Source organism: Prorops nasuta, unplaced genomic scaffold, assembly GCF_024137725.1.
Source record: "Prorops nasuta isolate Cenicafe-Biocafe unplaced genomic scaffold, Cenicafe_Pnas_1.2 PNAS00008, whole genome shotgun sequence".
Taxonomy (NCBI): Eukaryota; Metazoa; Arthropoda; class Insecta; order Hymenoptera; family Bethylidae; genus Prorops; species Prorops nasuta.
Genome location: NW_027116805.1, coordinates 8,864,754 through 8,886,736, shown reverse-complemented (window position 1 = coordinate 8,886,736; position 21,983 = coordinate 8,864,754). Strand labels below are relative to the sequence as shown.

The 21,983-nt window shown below is 33.1% G+C and overlaps 4 protein-coding genes across 9 annotated transcripts; 2 read left to right on the top strand and 2 right to left on the bottom strand.

The window, feature by feature from the left end:
* The first annotated feature begins 389 nt into the window (after positions 1-389).
* Positions 390-8,466, top strand: LOC136775923 (death-associated inhibitor of apoptosis 1-like). Of its 3 annotated transcripts, none has more exons than XM_066731128.1 (3): positions 390-828; positions 5,094-5,957; positions 6,035-8,466. In XM_066731128.1, the coding sequence occupies exons 2-3, from the start codon at positions 5,118-5,120 to the stop codon at positions 6,395-6,397; spliced, it is 1,203 nt and encodes a 400-aa protein (XP_066587225.1). In that variant the 5' UTR covers positions 390-828; positions 5,094-5,117; the 3' UTR covers positions 6,398-8,466. The 3 variants fall into 3 exon arrangements, with proteins under 3 accessions (XP_066587225.1, XP_066587224.1, XP_066587226.1); XM_066731127.1 differs by lacking the exon at positions 390-828 and adding an exon at positions 4,005-4,154; XM_066731129.1 differs by lacking the exon at positions 390-828 and adding an exon at positions 4,544-4,679.
* LOC136775921 (protein Son-like) lies at positions 7,211-14,094 on the bottom strand. Of its 2 annotated transcripts, XM_066731123.1 has the most exons (12): positions 13,779-14,094; positions 13,411-13,707; positions 12,682-13,330; positions 12,453-12,604; positions 12,243-12,388; positions 12,075-12,183; positions 11,837-12,009; positions 11,661-11,771; positions 11,476-11,589; positions 10,277-10,505; positions 10,088-10,203; positions 7,211-10,020 (listed from the first exon to the last, which is right to left on the bottom strand). In XM_066731123.1, exons 1-12 carry the CDS (start codon positions 14,092-14,094, stop codon positions 9,907-9,909), a joined length of 2,526 nt encoding a protein of 841 aa, XP_066587220.1. In that variant the 3' UTR covers positions 7,211-9,906. The 2 variants fall into 2 exon arrangements, with proteins under 2 accessions (XP_066587220.1, XP_066587221.1); XM_066731124.1 differs by lacking the exons at positions 7,211-10,020; positions 10,088-10,203 and adding an exon at positions 10,654-10,717 and having other exon boundaries at positions 10,366-10,505.
* A 282-nt stretch (positions 14,095-14,376) lies between these two features.
* Positions 14,377-17,005, top strand: DCP2 (decapping protein 2). 3 transcript variants are annotated; one of them, XR_010823006.1, is made up of 6 exons: positions 14,377-14,516; positions 14,649-15,296; positions 15,370-15,505; positions 15,752-16,031; positions 16,116-16,564; positions 16,696-17,005. XR_010823006.1 is itself a non-coding variant. In XM_066731126.1 (6 exons), the coding sequence occupies exons 1-6, from the start codon at positions 14,404-14,406 to the stop codon at positions 16,358-16,360; spliced, it is 1,356 nt and encodes a 451-aa protein (XP_066587223.1). In that variant the 5' UTR covers positions 14,377-14,403; the 3' UTR covers positions 16,361-17,005. The 3 variants fall into 3 exon arrangements, 2 of the variants coding, with proteins under 2 accessions (XP_066587223.1, XP_066587222.1); XM_066731126.1 differs by having other exon boundaries at positions 16,116-16,216; positions 16,283-17,005; XM_066731125.1 differs by having other exon boundaries at positions 16,116-17,005.
* Positions 17,006-17,149: 144 nt separating this feature from the next.
* Ho (Heme oxygenase) lies at positions 17,150-18,461 on the bottom strand. The gene is made up of 3 exons (XM_066731130.1): positions 18,132-18,461; positions 17,772-17,970; positions 17,150-17,680 (listed from the first exon to the last, which is right to left on the bottom strand). Exons 1-3 carry the CDS (start codon positions 18,235-18,237, stop codon positions 17,245-17,247), a joined length of 741 nt encoding a protein of 246 aa, XP_066587227.1. The 5' UTR covers positions 18,238-18,461; the 3' UTR covers positions 17,150-17,244.
* Positions 18,462-21,983: the final 3,522 nt, after the last annotated feature.

Here is a 21,983-nt window from a genome sequence, read left to right as displayed (position 1 = left end):
TACTACGTTAGCATCCATAAAATATAACAATTGACTCAGTTTCCAATTTTCTTCTTTCCACTTTTGGCCAATAACAGTTTTACATGTATGTAAAATGTTACATGAAGGGGCTCATGGAAAATCAATATTTGGTTGAGCGGTTTAGAATATTTCGTTACAAAGTTCAATAAATGACGCTAAACTATTTTTTGGTTTGGAAAAAAAGTTTGAAATTAAATAAAATTTTATGAAGGGAATAGATAGGGTTTAAGAAAGTCTGTGGGCTTAGAGTGAGAAAGTGAGGAGAGTTTTTTGAAAATTGATTATAAATGGTAAAGATAGGATAGAAGCAAGTTTGCGATGTTATATTGAAGAAAAGTTTCAGCGAAGCATGAGCGTATAGAGACTCCAGGCACTCCAGCCAGCCAGACCAGCCAGGGTTCGTGCAGCCGCAGCGTGCTTTTCCATGGCCGTCTTCGTCAGTCGCCAGTTGTTACTACGCTTCGGCTTGGCAAGTGGGGAGTGGGACTGGGACGGACTTGCTTGGGCTTTGGCTTTGACGAGGAACGCCATTACTGCCTGCATGCAGTACATAGGAAAAGTCGGGCCGTGTGGGCTTTAAAACGTTTTGAACGCAAAATCTACGTCAATGAAAATTTTCATAAAAGTTTGGAAAACCTTCAATATTGTTCCAATGTTACTGTAGTGAAAAAGACATTTTCTTTTCTAAAAATATCAAAAACATTCGAGAGAGTGATTCGGTGATAATTGCGGGACGGCAAAATCCTTGTAAGGACAAAGCGAAGGCGAAGCTGGATCCAATATTGCACCAATCGCTATAACCTATCGGTACGTTTCTAATTGATTTCTCGTTAACCATTAATTATCGGTCCTCGCCCAAAAACCGCTTCTTTAACGAGTAATCATCATTTCATAGAACCACAAATCTGTAATACAAGCTTTTTTATTAGAGATAATTGAACTTTTGTTATTGATACCTCTTTGGCATAAATTTAACTGTAATCCTTGTTGCTATGCTCGAGAAATTTGTAAAGCATTGAAATATTATTGCTAAAATTCTTTCGCGTGCTTTTGTTTACCAATAGAAACCTTTGGAATTTTATAAGAGAAACGAGGGGGCAAAGTTCTGCTATCTGCCTTAGTGGATTTTCTGAAAACAGATGTCCAAGATATTGATCTGCAGGAAATTAACAATCAATAATTATCTCAGGATTAGTTTGTAGCAATTATTATTAACTTTATCTAGGCTTTTCCAGAGAATAGGATGCTTGAGCAGTTTAACAAATAGATAAGATCCGACGATATGCGTCTTCTTAGAGATAATGCAATTTTTTGGCGGGTGTAAGCTATTTTATAAAGAAACCTAAGCCGTACTGTGACGCACACGTTTTCATGCCTGATTCCTATCGTATAAAGAATTTGCTTAGTGTGTATCAGCATGAATACGTGTGTGTGTGTTCCCTGTCGCCATATCTCTTTTGCTTACTAACTTCCGCTGTACTCTGACTCGTTCCCACTCTCGATTTGCGAGGTTGCCGCTTCTGTTCGTGCACTCAGAAAGAAACAGATGTGAAAGTTCAGGGAAAAATCGCGATGTCTGTCTGTTCTTTTTTTTTTTCTAGATAAATTTCGTTATTGCCTTAGTCACGTCTTTCATTGCAAAATATTAATCGCATTTCCATTAAACATTATCACTCTAGCTCCTTCTCTTTCACGGTAAATCAATATAAAGAAAGTTAACCTTTTTATTTATACAAGCTTGATGTGAACAATCAGCCCTATAAAAGTAATCATAAAGCATATGTTCAATTAACAAATGATAAGAATAGGAGTTTACATTAATTTTCTATACTCGAAATTTATCGAAACCAAAATAATAAAAGATACTTGAAATGAGAACGAACAAAAAAAATTAAATAAAGAACAAATAACGTCTCGTGAGATTTCATTATTTACGCTTGATTATTTTGCGTTTTTCTCTCTTCGTTGCACTTTTGTTAGCGGTATTGGAACTTTCTTTTCGTCATTTTTTTATCGGCCCCTCGAAAGCCACGAGCTCGATGCGTGACAGTGTATATATCCCGTTTCACTTCTCTCTCACTATTACAAAAGTATGCAGTCTGGAAAGGGAAGGAAAGGAATTCACTATGGATCTTTGCTGCACAGGATCGTCGTGATCCATTCAGGGGCCCCAAGCATTCACAAACATCTTCCAATAGTTTTATTAGTTTTTCTAAAATCCATCGTTTAAAAATAGTTTTTAAACTAAGGTCATTCTCTAAAAATATCAACACTACTAAGAATGCGACAAGTTTTCTCTTTTCAGTTTCTTTTATTTATAAAAAATAAACAATATAATATATATATATATATATATTCATTGGGTTATTGTAATAAAGTTTTATAGTTAAGACCTGAGTTTTTCAAGATTTGCATATTTTTAGTTTTTGTTGTTAAGGTGATGTCGAGACATCTTTGTTACCATCCTTAGATCCGATATCCCCCAAATAACGACTACCTAAATATATTTACACCGAAGTTTTCAATGAATCGCAATAATCTGCAATGGAAGATAGAAGGGATAAAAATAACTGTGAATTTGCTAGACCAGAAAATCGTCATGATTCATTTAAGATGTCCAGGTATATTCTATTGTCATCATCATCGTCTAAAAAGATGTCACGATCACAATTTTTAATATAATCTCACTTTACGAAAAATGGAAACGTTATTTTGACAAACCACTTTCTCATTATCACCCAACATTATTTGTTCATACCATATCTCTTTATCAATCAAGCCACATTCTTCCAGTTGTTTCTGTATCAGTTCGTATCTCGTCCTTCGTTTTAAACTTATCTACACACAATTCTAATATTTTTCTCCACATTTTGGATAAAAGTAGTGTTTGATTTATTCGGATTCAAGAAGTATTTCAACTACAAGATGTTCTGTTTAGAAATTATAGTTCTATTGAACATTTGATTCTGAAAAACTAAATAAGTAATCAACCGAATTTGTCCAGCAGCAACCTCACCTTTGTTTTGGACAAAAATCTAGAAGCCCAAAAATTCTAAGCACAATATTTTTGTCCTGGAATAGCCCTTAACCTGATAGAGCATTTCCTTTGGAGGGGTTTTCGGTGGGTAAAAGATTATAAACTGTATAATATCTGAGAGGATTTGTGTGTGTGCGTGCTTGAATGTAAGGAATTCCTAAGGTCCTCCAATCGTTTCATTCCCAGAGTCTGTAGGTGTAGAAGTGCAGTAAGCAATAAGAGAAAGAGAGGCTGCTCAGGCTGCTGGAAATACGGGCCATGGGTAGGTATGGCAACGTCGCAGGGGCGGGTGAACAAGAAACGCTTGTATGTGTAGGGCACTCCGCGCGACATCTGTACGTTCGACCTGGTGTGTGAGCGGTTTCTTTGTACATTTACCCAGCCATTTAAACGTGTGAGCGTTGTTTACGTGTGCTTGGCTCATTTATCGTGCGTGAGAGATCTTTTTCACATTTACATACTCATTTCCATCCGTGTATTCTTTCATTTATCCTTCGTCTCATGTACATACAAGTATATTATTGTTATACAATTTAACATTTATCTAATTTCCAATATTTCCATTTTCCCTGTAATTCTCTCTGTCAATAATAAGTTTTCTTTTAAGTGTATAGAGATTATCGCACCTTTTTTTCATCTGCATACGTGTGTGTAATCTACTTTACAAAATATTCCACGTTTGAGAAAGTAACTTTGTGTGCGTGAAGCCCTGAAGGTAGCCATTTTGAATGTTGTGTATACTTTCTGGGGCTATACGAGCTATGTGGGTGTGAACTGTGAATGTAGTTGTATTTCTTCTGTGTGAGTGCCAAGCCTGAGAACCGAGAGGCCGATTCCTTTCTGAGAATTTCCCATCTTTGTGTGCGTTTCTGTGTGTGGGCGAGTAAATTCTACGCTACTCTTGCTGTATACTAAGAAAAATTTACTACTCGGTCATTCACGAATCATAACGGCTTCGCCGAAGAATCCATTATCTCTACCTCCCACAAACAGTACACATGCCTTATACTTCCTTTACTTAATCTATATCTGTTTGTATAAATATGTACATATACCAAATCATGAGGAAAATGCAAAAATAACGTTATTCTTCATGGTGAGTTACTTTAGTTGTATACAAGAAAACTTTCTCATACTTATACAGAGAGGCCTATTATAATCGGCGCACGCAATTAGTTTGATAATAGTGCCATTTAGGACTAAAATGTTTGAAACAAAAGTTGTTTCATACTTTTAGAAGATAAGATGTTTGGTTATTTAGACCTTGAGACGTGCTGGAAGAAACGAAGGTCACCTTGAAATTTTTGAATTTCACCCCATCTACCCATTTTTTATTACATATTCATATAACTGACTTGGAGAGCTTTCTAACACGCTCTCTCCATTTGTTCATTTCATTAAGTTTTTTTACGAGATATTTAGAATTGAGAGTATACGCGCGTAGGTGAGCCACTATGGGCCTGTATATGTAGCGGTCACGTATGCTATTCAGTCAGCCCGATTTTATATTTAATTTTAGTTTGAGATATGTCGTAAGCGATTGGATGCACTGAAAAAATGGAAAGAATGTTTTGGAAAGCTTTAGAGATAAACTTAACGAATGTGCAGCAAAATATAAGAGGTATAATTTAAAATTTTCATTGTGAATTTCATATTTCTTTCAGGATGCTATCCAAAGTAAAATAATAATACCATCTAATGTCTTCTTTGAATTTAAACAAATTTTATTTGAAATATTTGTTCCTACATGGTACTATTTTCAAATTAATAGTGTTCTCTGAATAAAAAGGGCCATTCTGTTTATTTTGAGCCATAAAATCCTACATTCAGCAGAGACAAACAGCTATGCAATAGTTAAATAATTCCAATTAAAATCTTACTACCAAAGGTTTAAGTTGTAGGATCTAAACATAAAAGTCAATACAATTTATTATTCAGCCAAGAGTTATTTCTGCTGAATGCTATCGTCTGTTCCCCGTTGTTTGACAACTGTTGAATGTCTTATGTTAATTTTGTTTGTATCTCTCTGTTGCAGAATCAACGTACGTGCAAGTGTAAAATGACTGAAATTATTGAACACAGAAATTTAGGAAGAGAAAATTCTCCGTTCAAAACGGCTGCAAATCCACACATAACACCACCACCCTCGACCACTTCTCATAATAGCGATGAAGTTGATAATATAGATTATCGTTTTGAGGCTGCTAGATTAGCCAGTTATGAAAATTGGCCAGTTCCGTATATGGAACCAGAGAAGCTAGCAGCTGCTGGATTTTATTTTACAAGAGAGGACGACAAAGTTAAATGTTTTGAGTGTAACGTAGAAATTTGCCAATGGATGGAAGGTGATAATCCTATGGTAGATCACCAAAGATGGTCTCCAAGATGTAGGTTTATAAGGAGAATTGCTTGTGGTAATGTTCCAATTGGGGTGGATCCCTCCACTATTCCTGAATCGAGGCCGAGGAGTAGAGATGTATGCGGGCCTTACGGTGTAGAATATCGACAAGATTCTGGTCCTGATTGCCACAATCCTCCGGCAGATTTTCAGCTACCTAGTGCTGTTAAGCTTGGGTATTTAGGAATTGGAAAGCCTAAGGGTCCAGTGCATCCTGAATATGCTAGTCATGATGCAAGATTACGTACTTTCGAGTCATGGCCAAAATCCATGCCACAAACAAAAGAACAGTTGGCTGAGGCTGGATTTTACTACACAGGAAAAGGGGATCAAACTTTATGTTATCACTGCAATGGAGGCTTGAAAGACTGGGAACCCAATGATGATCCCTGGGAAGAACATGCAAAATGGTTTTCAAAATGTTTTTATCTTCTAATGGTAAAAGGTCAGGAATATGTCAATAAAGTAACTGGTCAGCAAATATCACCACCGTCAAAAGAGGTAATTTTCCATTTTAAATATTAAATACATTTCATAACCTACTTAAATTTTAAACTTAATATATTTTGTATTTGCAGGAAACTATGAAAATGAATTTACCTAGATTTATAAAAAAAGCTGAAAGCCCTCCAATGACATCTGAGAAAGAGGATGCGGAAAGTCAACCTAGCACTAGTAGTGGTTCCCAGGAAGAAAGTGTGGAAAGTCTGGCAAGCTCCGCATGTTCCACGAAAAACAGCCAGGCGCTGTCCGAAGCAAAAAGGACCAACCAATCGGACAATGACGCGATAATGTGTAAAATCTGCTATGACCAAGTGTTGGGTGTAGTATTTTTACCATGTGGACATATGGTAGCGTGTGTAATGTGTGCGCCTGCCATGACTACCTGCCCGATTTGCAGGGGGCCTTTAACTATGACTGTACGAGCCTCTATCTCATAGTACAGTTCATCGATGAAAAATAGGTATAAAGCAGGTTCCCTGTTTGCTTTTTTCCAAACAATTTCGCGCTACGTTTAAAAACAATTGGTAGTAAAGCAAACCAATGACATGACTCATGCAGTATACCAGTTCGCAGGTACAAACTAAACTTCAAATCTGATTGTTCAATAATAAGTAATGTCTTTTGTTGACAAAGAGAAAAAGATGTTGGATAAACTCTTGTAACAAGCTAAGAGGCTAATGTAACATAACTAACAATGCAAACTACTATCAATTAAGAGGAATTGGATAATATCTCAGTATGATCAGTATTATAATTATATGATATATATATGTATATTAAGGGGTATTTACAAATTTGTAACATATCATGGAAACGACTAGGCAGTAAACGTGTTATTAACGATTAATAGAAATCCTGAAAATAATAAAATGTTAAGAAGCTTGTACCTGCAACTGAACGTTGCTATTTGCACGGTTGTGAAAGAGAACAGCTTTGAACGGACAATATAGGATTCGCAAATAGCAACGAAACATGAAGTCTAGTCACGAGCCAGGTAAAATATTAAACCCGATTTATAATTAGAGAATAGGAGAGAGAATAAAACGATTAATGATTTTATAAAATGAAAAAAAAAGCCACAAAAATAACTCATCATAGTTATTTTCTCAAGCTCTACGTTATTCAGATTGTTTTTTCTCCCCAAAATTAAAACTTACTTCATTAAACATTTCGCAACCCTGTAATATAATTATTACACAATCATTCATGTAAGTAGGTGTACAAAATGATTTTATTTAGTTCGTTTCACCCCCCCCCCCCCCCCCCTCATTATAGTCCTTGTACATGTAAAGCGAACCAGAGTGCTTATCTATGATTATCGATTATTTGAATTGCCAGCTCGTGGTGGCTTTTGACTCAAGCAAACTCATTTCACTCTTATAATTCAAGAGTTTGCTTTGCCGATAGTTAGAAACTCTTTTCGTAGGTGTAACATAGTTCAGAATACGCTTAAGAAATTGGAGAACACCTTACTATTAAATTATCACAGAAATTACGACGATATATATGTATGTATAAAAGTATAATTATTCCGACTGAGAAAGCTCGGCTATAAATTATTAAACTCGTGTACGATAACGTTCTAACACATAATATCGTTTCTTTTTTTAAACAAATGTAAAGTATAATTGCAATCATACCAGAATATTCGTGTAGGGTTGAAGGGTATAGACTTGGTAAAGTAGAAGTAGTGCTGCTCACATTTTCCGGCTAGGTTTTAAGTTAGAGAGAGTGAGAGTGAGAGAGAGAGAGAGAGAGAGAGAGCTGATTAATTAACGTACTAATAGTTATTTAATTAGACAATTAATTAAATAATTGATCGGAGCATTATAATTAATTAATCGGATCCGTAAGATAGTTTTATTAATTGATTATTTAATTAATTTGATAATTGATTAATGGTAAATGTTGAATGATCAGTTGTTTCTCCGCGAAGAAAAAGAAAGATTAATAATTAAATTTATGAACACCCTCTGGCTGTCTTTCGTGACAACTAAATATGAAACAATAAATGTTACTTTAGTTTTTATACGCGAACATGACAAACAATTGATCATGGATTTATGCGATCATTTACGCTCGATTAAGTTGGGTTCTGCCATACGATACGACATTATTGCTGCGATATTGCCGGCATTGCCGCATCTGAAAAGTTTCCCCGACCTTTTAATTTGCCACAACAATGCAATTACTTCCTAGGTATGTAAAAAAAAAACTAAAAACTCATTTCTATAACAATTTGCATTTGAATCCCACAAGTTCTCTATTTGAAGCTTCTTTTGCTTCTTATATTTATTTGTTATACGGATTCACTATTGTGCTATGTTTTTGGCTTTTTGCGATTAAGTCGCTTTAATCTAAATTCTACCACACACTGCAGAATCACTTCTTAAGTCCTCTAGGATCACTTTCAATTAAAGGAAGTGGCATAAAGACATTGTATAAATGAAAAGTATGTCTAATTTTTCGATTAAGATGTATAATAAAGGTAATAATTGAAAAATGAGATGATTTCTATTATTTTTAATATATTCATATTTGCGTCATTATTATCGAAATGTGTATTCATCAAGTGATTTGAAATAGTTTTAGATTTGTTTGTAGGTGCTGCGAGGAGATTCAATGGTACACGTAATAGAAAAGAAGTTTATTTCTTACGTGCTTTAAGCTTTTGCATTCCGAGACTTTTAATTGCATAAAAGAAAAATTCAACTAGCCCAACCGGAATACAGGTAAGACTTTATCAGGAATATAACTCTATAAAAAAATTGTATATATATATAGTGCCTGTTCTTCTTCGTCGCACTACTTAACCAGTTCAATTACAGTTGACATAGGAGAAGCATGTAATTTCTCATTCTAACCCGATTCACTAGCGCAACGAAAAATAATGGACTTTTAGTATTCGAAAAATCTGGACTGCATTAAATAATATAAAATCATGGAGGTCATGTTAAAATCATATGAAATTTTTTTAAATGCATATTTTTGTAATTTACCCCGTAGATTATAAACATTTTTCTAGCAATATAATATTCAATCTTCATATTTATCAGATATTTAGATTTGAAGTTGCTAGTAATTATGACTTAATTAGGTAAGTTGGGTTAAAATGTGGTATATGCCAGTCTACGCGCTACGCATATTCGTTCACCTATATCTATACATTATATCCAAATATTTCACAAGCGACTTTATATTTGTCCTTTCATACAACCCTATAAATCAGCTACAAGAATGTATGATAAACAATCGACCATTCTTTTAAAAATTTCAACGTACAAAGACTGAGTAATTTGATTTGAAAATCTGGCGAATTTTGAGTTTTAGTGTTAAGATAATGATGATGAAAGAGGTCATTCTTGGTATAGACTGACGTCATGATGATATCTGCTTAACGCAACATAAACAAAATTGTTAAAAATCGTAAAATATAAAAGTGATGAAATTTAAAAAAGTTACTTTCGTTTCGAAACTATTTCAGACAATTGCAATGGTTTTATTTATTAAGAATGTAAACGCATTTTTCACTTATTCAGATAATTCAGCAAATGTAATAAAACAACGTTCTTCGTAATTATTACGTTAAAAATTGTAGTATTATAATTTGTAGTATCTACAAGTTTACATTACAAAAATATACAATTGCGTGAATATTTAAATTATAAATACAAAAGGAGAAACACGAAGATTGAGACTTAAAACTATTTACAATTTCCTTTACATACTTCTATGTATTTTTTAAAATATATAAACTTTTCTGACGAATACTTCTGTATAATTGATAAGTATCATAATTAAAATTCTTGCAAGAATGGAGACTCAAACTTGAAAGCTTATTCATATTTTACAATCCAAATAATTATAAAAATTTTTTTGTAAATGTTACAAAAATTGATTTAAGCAGTTAAAATTAGATTGACAGATTGAGATTACAAATATACACTTATGAAGGTAATAAGCCCAAAGTTTGAAGGCAGATTTGGGCTGCATCTGCTTTAGCTTGTTTTTTATTAGGACTTGTTACACTTGACTTATATTCAATACCATTAACTTTAACCTGTAATTGTACATAAAATATGTATATTTTGCAAATTATTATTACGATAAATAAAAAAATGTCTTACTTTAAACAGGAACATTTTTTTATGATCTGGTCCACATTCAAAGCATAATTCATAAACGGGGGCTTCATATTTACGTTTAGTGCAATATTCTCCAAGTAGTGAAACTGGATGTTTGCCTAAAATTCATACAAAATACAGCTATTCATTATTCCATTACGAATTAAACCCTTTGATTAAGTAAAAAATTACCTTCTAGCGTTTTCACAGTAGGTGTAACTGATTTTGTTACTTTGTTAGTTTTCGGTCCGATATCCTGTTGCGAGACTAGACCTTTTTTATCCAGTTTAACTTCAAGCTGCAAAGGTACTAGAGTACCTTCCTTATTTTTACCCAACCCTTCTCCTGGGCGCCAACCCATTTTTTGGAGCAAAGCCATTCCCATACCACCAGTAAGTGGTTGTGCTGATACTAATTGATCCTAAATATTTTGTTTACTTTTGAAATGTAATGTAAACAGTTTATAATAAAATTGTTCAACATACATATAAACATTGAGCAAAAATGTAAAGTTCAAAGATACAATACTCTTTGGCATAGTAAAAACCTTTCTGTACAGGATTACTTACCAAACAGGTTCTAATATGAGCATCAAGCTGCTGATGTAGTTTCCTCTCTGATGTAGCTACAAGCCTGTAACAAATCCTCAGGTGGATATAGACTAATGCTAAGTATTTCAGCTTTTCTGTGTTAGAAAAATATCTTTATCGGAGTTTTATTGAAAGCCGCCGATAGTTAGCAATAGTCTCACAAGTAACCATTAATTTCATGTTAAACATAAAATTCTACACAAATTGACAACATTATACTTTTTATCACTTAATTTTTAATGGTTGACTTGTATGTCCGTGCAGGCACAGAATCTACCTCTAAAAAAGAAATAGTCTGTGCCTACATCACAGCCTCTACTGGATCCAAAATTACGATGATCCTAATAAAGTCTGTACCTGAAAACTTGTTACAGGCAATGTGATTACTCAACTAAATATTGCCGGGTATAAAAATTAATGTGCTACTTTGAAAATGGTCCTGTATTTACACCCCAGCAAAAATTTTACATTATACTTATTTCACCCTTCGTCTGTAAACCTGGGCCATTCATATCCCACACATTTTTAACTGTGTCAGCAAAGTAAAAAATATCATTCTTATATTCAAAATATTATAATTCATATATCAATCATAAAATAATTTCAATTGTATATCTCTCTTTATATAATTCTTGTTAAACAAATGAAGCAATTTGGGAGGAAAGCAGTGATTTAATCGTTTTGACGCGAATACGAAAAATTCAGATTTACAAGCGAAGTGTTACTTATGCTGAGGTACAAATACAATGAAGCTTGAAAGTATATAAAAAATAGATAATACATGAATATTAATGGTGTTACCTTCCGGGCCCAAGCTTGGTAACCTGAAGTAAGTTCGGCGGGTGTGAGCATTTTTGCTCCAGTACTGCCAGTAAACTGACCTGGCATCTGTTTACTTTCGGCCCAGGTTTTCATCTTAAACCAGACAATTAATTACTTACAAAATTATAAAATTATAAAATTAAAACATAAATATAAAAACTTACTTCATTCTGAGCTTTGTACATCTCATTCAAAGCACAAACGTCGTTAGGATTTTCTCTTAATTTTCTCATAGCTGCTAGTCTTTGGGACACTATCGAACCAATATCCATTGTCTAAATTTATAATTACATTAGTATTATAAAAAGCCTTTAAAAATATAAAAACAATAATTTTTTACCTCAGCTGGAGATTGTACAGGGAATACTGTATTTGGCACTGAAGGTGAAGGTACTGGTGTAGGCAAATACGTAGGCTGAGGCAAAACAGCAAATGGTTCAGTAGGAGTTGTTGCTGGTACAAAAGTTTTCTTTAGCTCTGGCTTCTTTGGAACAACAGGAATCCACTCATTTTCTATGTAAAAACAATTTAATTATTAGCGAGCAAATGACACAACACAATTAAATGAATATGCTTACCATTTTTCCTATGATGTTGCCCACTTGAAACTGGAAATTGAAGTCGAAGTTGATTTGAAGATTCTGCCGTTTTTTCTTGAAAGGTTTTTGTAGGCAATTGTTTAGCATCCTACAAAAAAAGTTTTTGAATTTCTAATCATTATAAATCATTTTAAAATTTTCACTTACCCTAATATTCATAATAATGGAGTTAGGTCTCTCCTTTAAAAGAAAAGGATGGTGAAAACCTTTCTCTGATTCGCTTCCATCATCATCCGAAGAAATGTTGGATAATTCTCCAAGAGCTTCAGATTTTGATAAAGATTTGCAAAAATCTGGAAAGGGATATTAAATGTTATAGAATTTAATTTAAATCTAACAGCAAACAACTAAACGAACCTGTTAATTCATCCACTGTTTTTCCACCAGCTTGTATAGCAGCTATAGCTTTATCTTTTTGTGCCAATGGTAAAGCTCCTTGTTTGATCATGTTTATTGCATTTTTTCTTGCAATTTCTAATAATTTCTTTTTATCTATTTCTATTCTATTTCTGATTAAATAAAATTTTTTCATAAGTTTAAAGTTGATAAAAAACTGATTTATCATTAGTTTTTTTGAAATACTTACTTTCTTTCCCTGCTTCTACTTTTGCTTCGGTGCCAATATTTATCTTTGCTTTTCTCATCACTTGGACTCCTATATCTCCTCCCTCTACTTCTTGACCGTTTCTCTCTACTTCTACAACGTTCATATCTGTCTTTACTTCTCCCCCTTTGCCTGTCCTTTCCTCTGCTTCTACTACGACCTGAATTTGATCTTGTAGGAGAATTAGAATGTTTTCTATCAGAGGAATAACAACTTCTACTACGTTTCCTGTCTCTACTATTTGATTCCAGCTGATCCTTCTGATTTTTATCCTTGTGTTCCTTCTCTTGCATTTTAGATTTGCTCTGCCCCAATCTTTTCTTTTCCTTTTCTTTTAAAATCATTCTAAGGTCATGTTTTTTTGATGTTTTCAATGGAGGACTAAAAAGCTTTTCCTTCATTCTCTCTAAATTTGGACTCAGAGAAGGAGATCTAAATAAATTTGGTGGAGGTGTAGGACTTAATGTTGGAGTTCTATCTTCAGAGCTACTATCCGATAACTCCCCATCCTCCATTCTAGCTTCTTTAGCTTTCATTTTACTTTCTACTTGTTTTATAGCATCATTATAAACAGTACTATTCTTCAGATCTTTAATTAAAATTTTTCCTTGTGTTATTGGTTTAGATTTATCTATAAAAGAATAAGAAAAAATAGCTTGCCTTTTCATTGTAAATGAAAAAAATAATAGATATTTTTTATGAGAAACAAACCTAATACTTTTGGGATAAGAGTTTCATCACTATCATCTTCGACTTTTTTTGGTATTGGTGGCAATTTAGGACTCTCTAATCTTTCATTCAGAAAGTTATTGGGAGAATTATTTCCTAATTGAACTTTTGCACTATTAGAATTTTGCACAATGCTCTCATCATGATCAGTTTCTTCTTTACTATTACAGTTGATTTCCAGTTTGGATACTTTAGTTTTTGGTTCATCCTCCTCCAAAGCCTTATTAGATTCATGCTTACGCTTTGACTTTTTCTTATGCTTTTTTTTCTTTTTAGTACCTAGATTTAAAAAATAAAATAATACTTGCATTCTACGTTAAATTAAAGTAAATATGTTAAATTGTACTTACCGCTAATTTCTGTATCACTATTGCTATCAGAGGAGTTCTGTTTGCATCTTTTCTTATGTTTTTTTTCCTTGTGTTTGTGCTTTTTCTTACTTTTCTTTTTTTTGACAGAGTGCTTCTCATCCTTCACTCCCGTATCTGGTACTTGCTGGTCACTATTTTCAGGGGAAACTATGCCCTCGTCAGCATCAAACGTACTGAAGAGTTCTGTCAAAATTTCACTTGACGATTTTTCAGGTAAGCCAGGTTCAGGTTTTATTTTCACAGCGTCCACACCTACCGTAGTAATTAAATTAGCTATATCGAATAAGTCAGTCATTTTAACGTACAATTGAATATACAGAAAATTATTCAATTTTTCGAAGGAATTTCTTTTGGAATATTTTGAACTGTGCCATGGCTTTGCTTTGCTTAAGGTTATGCCTGATTATGCCTTTGGAGGATAGTAGGGGAGAGATGGGTTAAAAAGACCTAACCTAACTTAAACTCTTCAAAAAACGAAACGATCCCAGCCCCAGCGCGCGCATCTGGATTTCTGGAAGACACTACACTTGGCGGCACGGTGCGCACTTCCTCCAGCTTCGAAGTAAACTACTGTGTGTAATAATTGAAAACATGAGCCATTTTAATGTTCCATACGTGGCCAAAGTTTATTATCTTTAAATTAAAGTCAATACGCAACATGGCAGAGCATTTTGTACCCATGACAATTCCGTCCGATATTCTGGATGACCTTAGTAGGTTAGTTTTTAAAAAACTTGTTTATTGTTTTATTTATATAATGCAACGTCATTAAGGAGTAAATAAGAAGTCAGTGTACAGTTTGTAATAAAAATGATGATAAATGTAACAATAATTTAATCTTTATTTTAGTCGTTTTATCATTAATGTTCCCGAAGAAGAGAGAAAAAATTTAGTAAGGATATGTTTTCAAATAGAGTTAGCTCATTGGTTTTATCTAGATTTTTATTGTGCGGAAGAAAATTCCAAATTGAAAACATGTGGCATGAAGGAGTTTGCATTACACATTTTTCATCATATTCCTTTTTTAAAAACACACTTACCTAATTTGGCTACTGTATTGGATAACTGGAAGGAGTATAAACAAAATGTTCCAACATATGGTGCGATAGTGCTGAACGAAGATTTGACAGAAGTATTACTAGTTCAAAGTTATTGGGCTAAGAACAGCTGGAGTTTTCCAAAAGGCAAAGTCAATGAAGATGAGGATCCATCTCATTGTGCAGTACGTGAAGTTCTTGAGGAAACTGGCTTTGACATATCTAATTTAATTAATAAAGATGATTATATTGAATCAACGATAAATGATCAACTAGTAAGGCTTTACATTATATCTGGTGTGAAAAATGATACAAAGTTTCAGCCATTGACCAGAAAAGAAATAAAGAACGTAGATTGGTTTGCTATAGCCGATTTACCTAACAACAAAAAAGATATGACTCCAAAACTGAAAATAGGATTTGCTCCAAATGCATTTTTTATGGTTTTTCCATTTGTAAAGTAAGAATTGTTTATTTATATAATTAGAGCAAAAAATAAAAGACACAAAGAAATTAATATACTTTTTCATTAGGAGATTGAAGCGCTGGATTTATGAGAAACAACGAGAGACCAAAAACGGAACTACAAGAAGATATAGACATAAGTCTGTGGGAGATGTAGAGTCATTGGCCAAAAGCAAAAGACAAAATTTTTATCAATCAACTCAGGTACTTTATAGCTTTATCTTTATAAATATTTAGTTTTTTATTAATGTACAGGGAGATGGAATCCTTATGTTGGATTAAAAACTTCTCTGGTGAAATAATGTAAGACTGAACAAGCCAAAATTTACGGACTAATTGAACTGACTAAAAATTGAATTAACATTGACTGTAGCATGTAAAATGATCAATATACCTAAGCATATCAGGTTCAGAGTTAAATTTTATTTTTCTTTATGTACTATTTTACAGGCTGAATTTGTTGATACTAGGAATGGCTGTCAATCAAATACTTCACCTGCTAGAAGTAAACGGGGTTTAAACGATAACAAAAATGCTCTTTCAAAAGCTGCCCTTAAACGTAATTTATTTGGCGAACAAACTAATGACGGGCAAGGTTCTCCTGTTCTTGCTAAACACTTAGTAGGTAGCCCGAAAGCCTCTCCGAAAAGTTCTTTCTTAGCTGACCCTGCCATACAATTTATCAAATGCAACAACTCGGAAACACGCCTCTGTGATAAGGATAAAAAAGGTAGAAAGTATACTTAATTATTTACAAATGACTTTCATTTGTTTTCAAATTTGTTTCACGTTTCATAATTCGTTTTTTCAACAGATGGTAATCTTAAGGAGTCTTCACAAATGGAATCTCCAGGTGGAAACATCAAGTCACTCTTATTTGGAGAAACTGCGCGTAAATTGCACACAAACACAAAAGTAATCTCCTCCCCTGCCGTACAAATAGAATCAATAAATCTAACACAAGTTTATTTTCAAATACAGGTCAAATCATTAGGGTTTTCTTCTAAAACGTGGACGAATTTCAAATTTGATAAACAAGCTATCTTAAACTGTCTTTAAGTTCTTCGCAATATGGACTGTACACTATTCAGCTGCATTATTCAGCTCGAGAAGAGGAGATTTACTTTCATTTTTTTTATTAATCTTAAAAAGAAACTTTCCTATGCTACATAATAAATTTATGTATGAGCGGAAGAGGCAAAAGCAAGTTTCTGTATATATTATGATGAAAAATTATCATTATATACAAGACAATATGTTAAGGTATTCTAAAATAATATCAATGATATGTGATTTTTAATATAAACCATTTTCATTCTCTCAAAATGTTCATGCTATAAGATCAAGACACTTTTAAAGATTTTTATGTAATTATTATTTTTGTTTCATTTTAGTTGAATATTTGACAATTTAGTACTGCCGATATTATTAAACGATATTCTTTCAAAAGGACAAAGTTTTAATGTTTAAAGAGACAACTCTTGATATGTTTTAAAAAATACAGTATTTGAAGAGAGAATATTTTCTTAATTTAAGAAATTGCTAATGACTCATGCAAGTTACTTTTATTTTTATAATATTTACAATCTTATCGATAAATTTTTTTGGTAAGAGCTAGCTCCGATTTGTTATAATTAAAATTTTAGTTTGATTGATTAATTTGCCTGCAGTATTTTGACAATAAATATTAGCATATGAACAAGATATCGTTTTATTAGACATTTCATTTTGATCTCTTGCTGCTTTTTCCTATTGTAGTTATAGTTCACTATTCATCAATAAAATGCATTAAAATTCTTTAAATGTGAGTGTAGATATTTTGGCAATTCAAAATTTTATACCTAGTTATAAAAAAATAATAATTTATTTTTAGGGAATGGTGCAATTGGTAAAAATATATATACAGTTTCGAGCAAAGTGACAAGATGTTTTGTAAGATACTATTATTTAAATAGAACAAGGAAGACTAGAAGAACGAGTGTAAGAACACTGATGAAGTAGATTAACTTTTTGAAAATCACAGTTCCAGCTCCCCTTACACTTCGAATAATCTCATTATTTAGACTATAAACAATTTTACTTTCTTCAATGAGCTTATTTTTTGTATCTTCATCAAGTGTTTCTGCAATTCTATTCATTGTTTCGCGTAATTCATTTTTAAGCTCATATATACTATTCTCCCCAAAATCTGTAATATTATTACCCCCAGGCTTTATGTCCTTGTATAGAGAAATCTTTTGCACAAGTTGCCTCTTTTTTCTCAAAATGATCCCACCACTAAGCAAACCCATATATAAGTGATAAATATACGCCATTAATAGAGTAGGATCTGTATCCTCCACTTCTCTCAAACGCATAAGATATTTTATAACACTTTCCCTGAAAATTTGATAAGTATTACATTAAGAATTTATTTAAGAATAATTTGTAATAAATATTCTAAAGCTGCGGCCATTAGGAAATTATTTACCTAGGACTATAAGTTTTCATCCACCCTTTTCCTAAATAAAATTCAAGATCTTTTTCAAATGCGTCCGTTCTTTGTAACTCGGCTAATCTGAGCAAGCCAATTTTAGTGCTTTTTAATCTAATCATGGCACCTTCTAAGTAACGGAAGATCTCATAAAAGACTAGAAGACCATCGGCCCATACAGAATCATCAAGGAAACCTGTAAGTACATCAGAATCAATCTTAGCATTGTACCGTAAAAGCAATAAATTATTGTGCAATGTTGCATTATAAAATTATATTAAACATTGGAATCAAGTTTTAAAGCAACGAGACATGTTATAATTAAATAACAAGTTTTGTATGGTAAAAATTACTTACCAAATGCTAATTTGGCATTAACCAGGGCATCACTGATCGCGTGAATTTCCCTGGTGGCCCTTCGCATCTTTTTACAAAACGTGTCTTCTTGGTCAGACATTTTCATGGAATACTAAACTTAAACGTTTTTAGTGCGAAGTTTTTAAGTAACATTCGATTTACAATGTCATTCCTTTCAAGTTTCTTGACAAATAGGTTTGTTTAGGTTATGCAAACAGATAACATAATGGAAAACAGTAAAAGGGATTTAAATCGGCTTCTTGTAAGCCCTGTGGAAGCTTCGACCACCGTTAGTCTCTGTGCTGTGAGTTCTGACTTCTGTCAGTTATGTCTTCCTAGGCATTTCTGCCACTGCGCACAGCGCAATAGCCTGGTCACGTGTATCAGTCACGTGTGCTACCATTATTTTGAACGCAATTTTAAAGGGGCTATCACCAGGCTTTCCTTCAATTTTCCATTTACCAATCTCAATTTTTTCATAAATGTTCTTTAAAAATTATCGCAGTGTACAATCTTAAATTTCTATTAATTTTCTGAAACAAAAAATAACCGATCGATTACTTAACTACTTTTCCAAACGCTCCTATATGTATATACATACTGGATATGTAGGTGGAAGGTTCTCTTTTAATAGAAAACTCTATGCAAATTATTTAGGACACACGACTAAACTTTTTCACCACGCAACTTAATGACGCATAAACTATATACTCAGCCTATTTTAAAATAAATTCTGTGGGGACCTACTTTTAATAAAGTCAAAGAAAATAGAATAAAAGTACTTTTTCACAATAATTGAGTTGTATATTATATTCTCACCTCACTCTTAAAGCTGCAAATTCATCGTCCACATATGCATGCATATACCTATAGGATAAAAACAGACGTACAGAAATAAATAAAAGATATTGTGTTATTATTTGTGTAAAAGAAGACTTGATTAATCGTGAAATTATTGTTGTATTCATTTGCGCTGTGAAAATAAATTATATTGCATAGAATTTAGCGCAATACAGTAGCAGATTTATAAAAAGAAAATTTCACTTTTATTAATTAATCAATAATTTGTCATTTTAAAAATAATCTCGTCTAATTTTAGAGGTATATATAAATTACCAAGGTATGTAAATTACAACCTTAATCTTTTTAAGGTATAATACTTATTTAAAGTATTACCAAAAGGCTGACATTAATAATAAGTTGCTTTAATTATTGACTAATTTAATAATTCATCAATGAAACGCGCAAAATTGTTAGTATGGTCATCAGGTGTGGGAGAAACGAAGATAAAAATTGTGAGATTTATGAGGTATGTGATAGGCTTTCCGCTGGTATAATGAGTGGCCTCTTTGGGATGAAATAATACACACATGTATGTATATGTTATGGGTTGAATGAAAGGAGAGGGAGGACACAGGGTCGCGTAATTTTCAAGGTTAAACAATTGAGGAGGTCAATGCTTCTGTGAGGAGAATTTCGAGGTATTTGACGGTCGATTGTTACCTACGGAAAGGAATCCGTACGGACCCGCAAGATGTCTAGCTGTCGCGCAACATACCAGGCAAACAGAAATTTCCTGCTAGTAAATAACTAACCAGTCACGCTGACGTGTTTGTATGATCTATATATATATATATATATATATATATATGTAATCCCCGCGTGACGTCAGCAGATTCAGTAGGAAATGTCAATCGTGGTCAGCCCATTTACCTACGTCCATCCTATAAACTTTATAAATCATCGGAACTTCTATATAAAAATTTCTATAAAATAAAAGAACTAACGTAGTTCACTTACAGCTAGCTTATATAATTAAGTCAGCTCGTATCATTACTACTACAAAAAATCTGATTAAATAACAGATTGTTTCAAAAATTTAAACCAAAATCACTTTCTATTTATGGTTGAAATTTTTCTTACTATGGATAAGATTTAATCTTATTAATTTTTCATTTTTATCTTTCATTATGTTATTATCATACTCTTGTCTGTTAAGGATATTTAATATTTTTTAATTGCATGGTCAGCGGATCTCATCCATATAGTTTATTTTAGTTGATATCATACAAAATTTTTAACAGCATCGCACCAACTGATTTTATTAATAATAATAATATCTATATTTGTTTCATCACGCATGATTGGATGCGCTTCGTAATCAACAAATTTATACAACTTATAATTTTAAATGAAAAAGAAACACAATATCGTGAATAAAAAGGAAGAAAAATCTGTTGGTATATTATAATTTTAAAAAAATATTACATATATATATATATATATACATATATATAGTATATTAGGGTGGTCGTTAAAAAAATTTTTTTTGACGGATCCCCAAAAACCACTAGTATTTGATGAGAAACTACAGTGGTTGAAACCTGTGGCCTGATAAATGATGGAAACACGTGTCTCAATGCGATCAAATATAATTTTCGAAGAATTTTACAGTTTTTCGCAGATAACTCATTAAATATTCGATTCTATGAAAAGATGCATATAACCTTTTCTCTGAAGAATTAAATTCTACATAATAAAGGTTCTATACATTTTTCTTCTAGAATGCATAGTAATCGAGATATTCCTGAAAAATCGATCCTCTTGTTTGTTTATACACATTATATTGATATGTTTATATGAATAATTATTTTTAGTTTACCGTACAATTAACATATTTTATTAAATTAAGAGACATAAAATGTGTAACTACAGCGAAATAAGAATAACTACTCATATGAGCATATGTCAATATAATGTGTATAAACGAAAAAGAGGATCGATTTTTCAGCAATATCTCGATTAGTATGCATTCTAGAAGAAAAATGTATAGAACCTTTATTATGTAGAATTTAATTCTTCAGAGAAAAGGTTATATGCATCTTTTCATAGAATCGAATATTTAATGAGTTATCAGCGAAAAACTGTAAAATTATTCGAAAATTGTATTTGATCGCATTGAGGCACGTGTTTCTATCATTTGTGTCAGGCCACAGGTTTCAACCACTGTAGTTTCTCATCAAATACTAGTGGTTTTTGGGGATCCGTCAAAAAATTTTTTTTTAACAACCACCCTAATATACAGGGTGTTTCACGTAAGGCGCCCCAGCTCGAAATGAGGACTCAGAGGGCATGGTGGGGGCAGATGCATCTAATTGGCCGCGGAGGGAGAGAGAAGAATTAACGTGGAGAAGGATAGAGCTATCCTTTACTAGACGATACGCCTAGCGTATCGCTGCCCCTCCCTTCCCCGCTCACATCAGTCATCTTTGGTCAACTCTTATCCTCTTTCTCTTACTCTCTCTTTCTAACCGCGGCCAATAAGATGCATCTGCCCCCACCATGCGCTCTAAGTCCTCTTTTCGAGCTGGGGCGCCTTACGTGAAACACCCTGTATATATGTATATATATATCTGTTTATTGAATGTAGCAAATTTTTTATTTGAGAAAAAAGGATATATGAAATGAATGACTGAGATCGAGAGAGAAAGAGAGAGAGAGAGAGAGAGACGATAATATTTTTCATTGCAAATAGATGATTTAAAAAGAAGAAATTATCATAGAGGCCGTAGGTATCTGTAAATTGATCAAATGGTTTCTAGCAGAAAAGTTCAGATGTCGTTAGTTTGTCGTCGATTGAGAAGAGAGTTGTTAATACATGTAGGAGAGGAGACTGTGGGGGCCGTGTGGGTCATTGACCTTCGTTAAGGACGTGCTCATGTCCCCAGGCCGGGTCACACTCGAGTCTTCCGTTCGTAGGGGAACATGCTGGGGCTTCGTGAGGTCGGCACGTGGCTGTCTGATCGATAAGCCGAACACTTGGCTAACTCGGAATACTGAAACCTCTTCGTC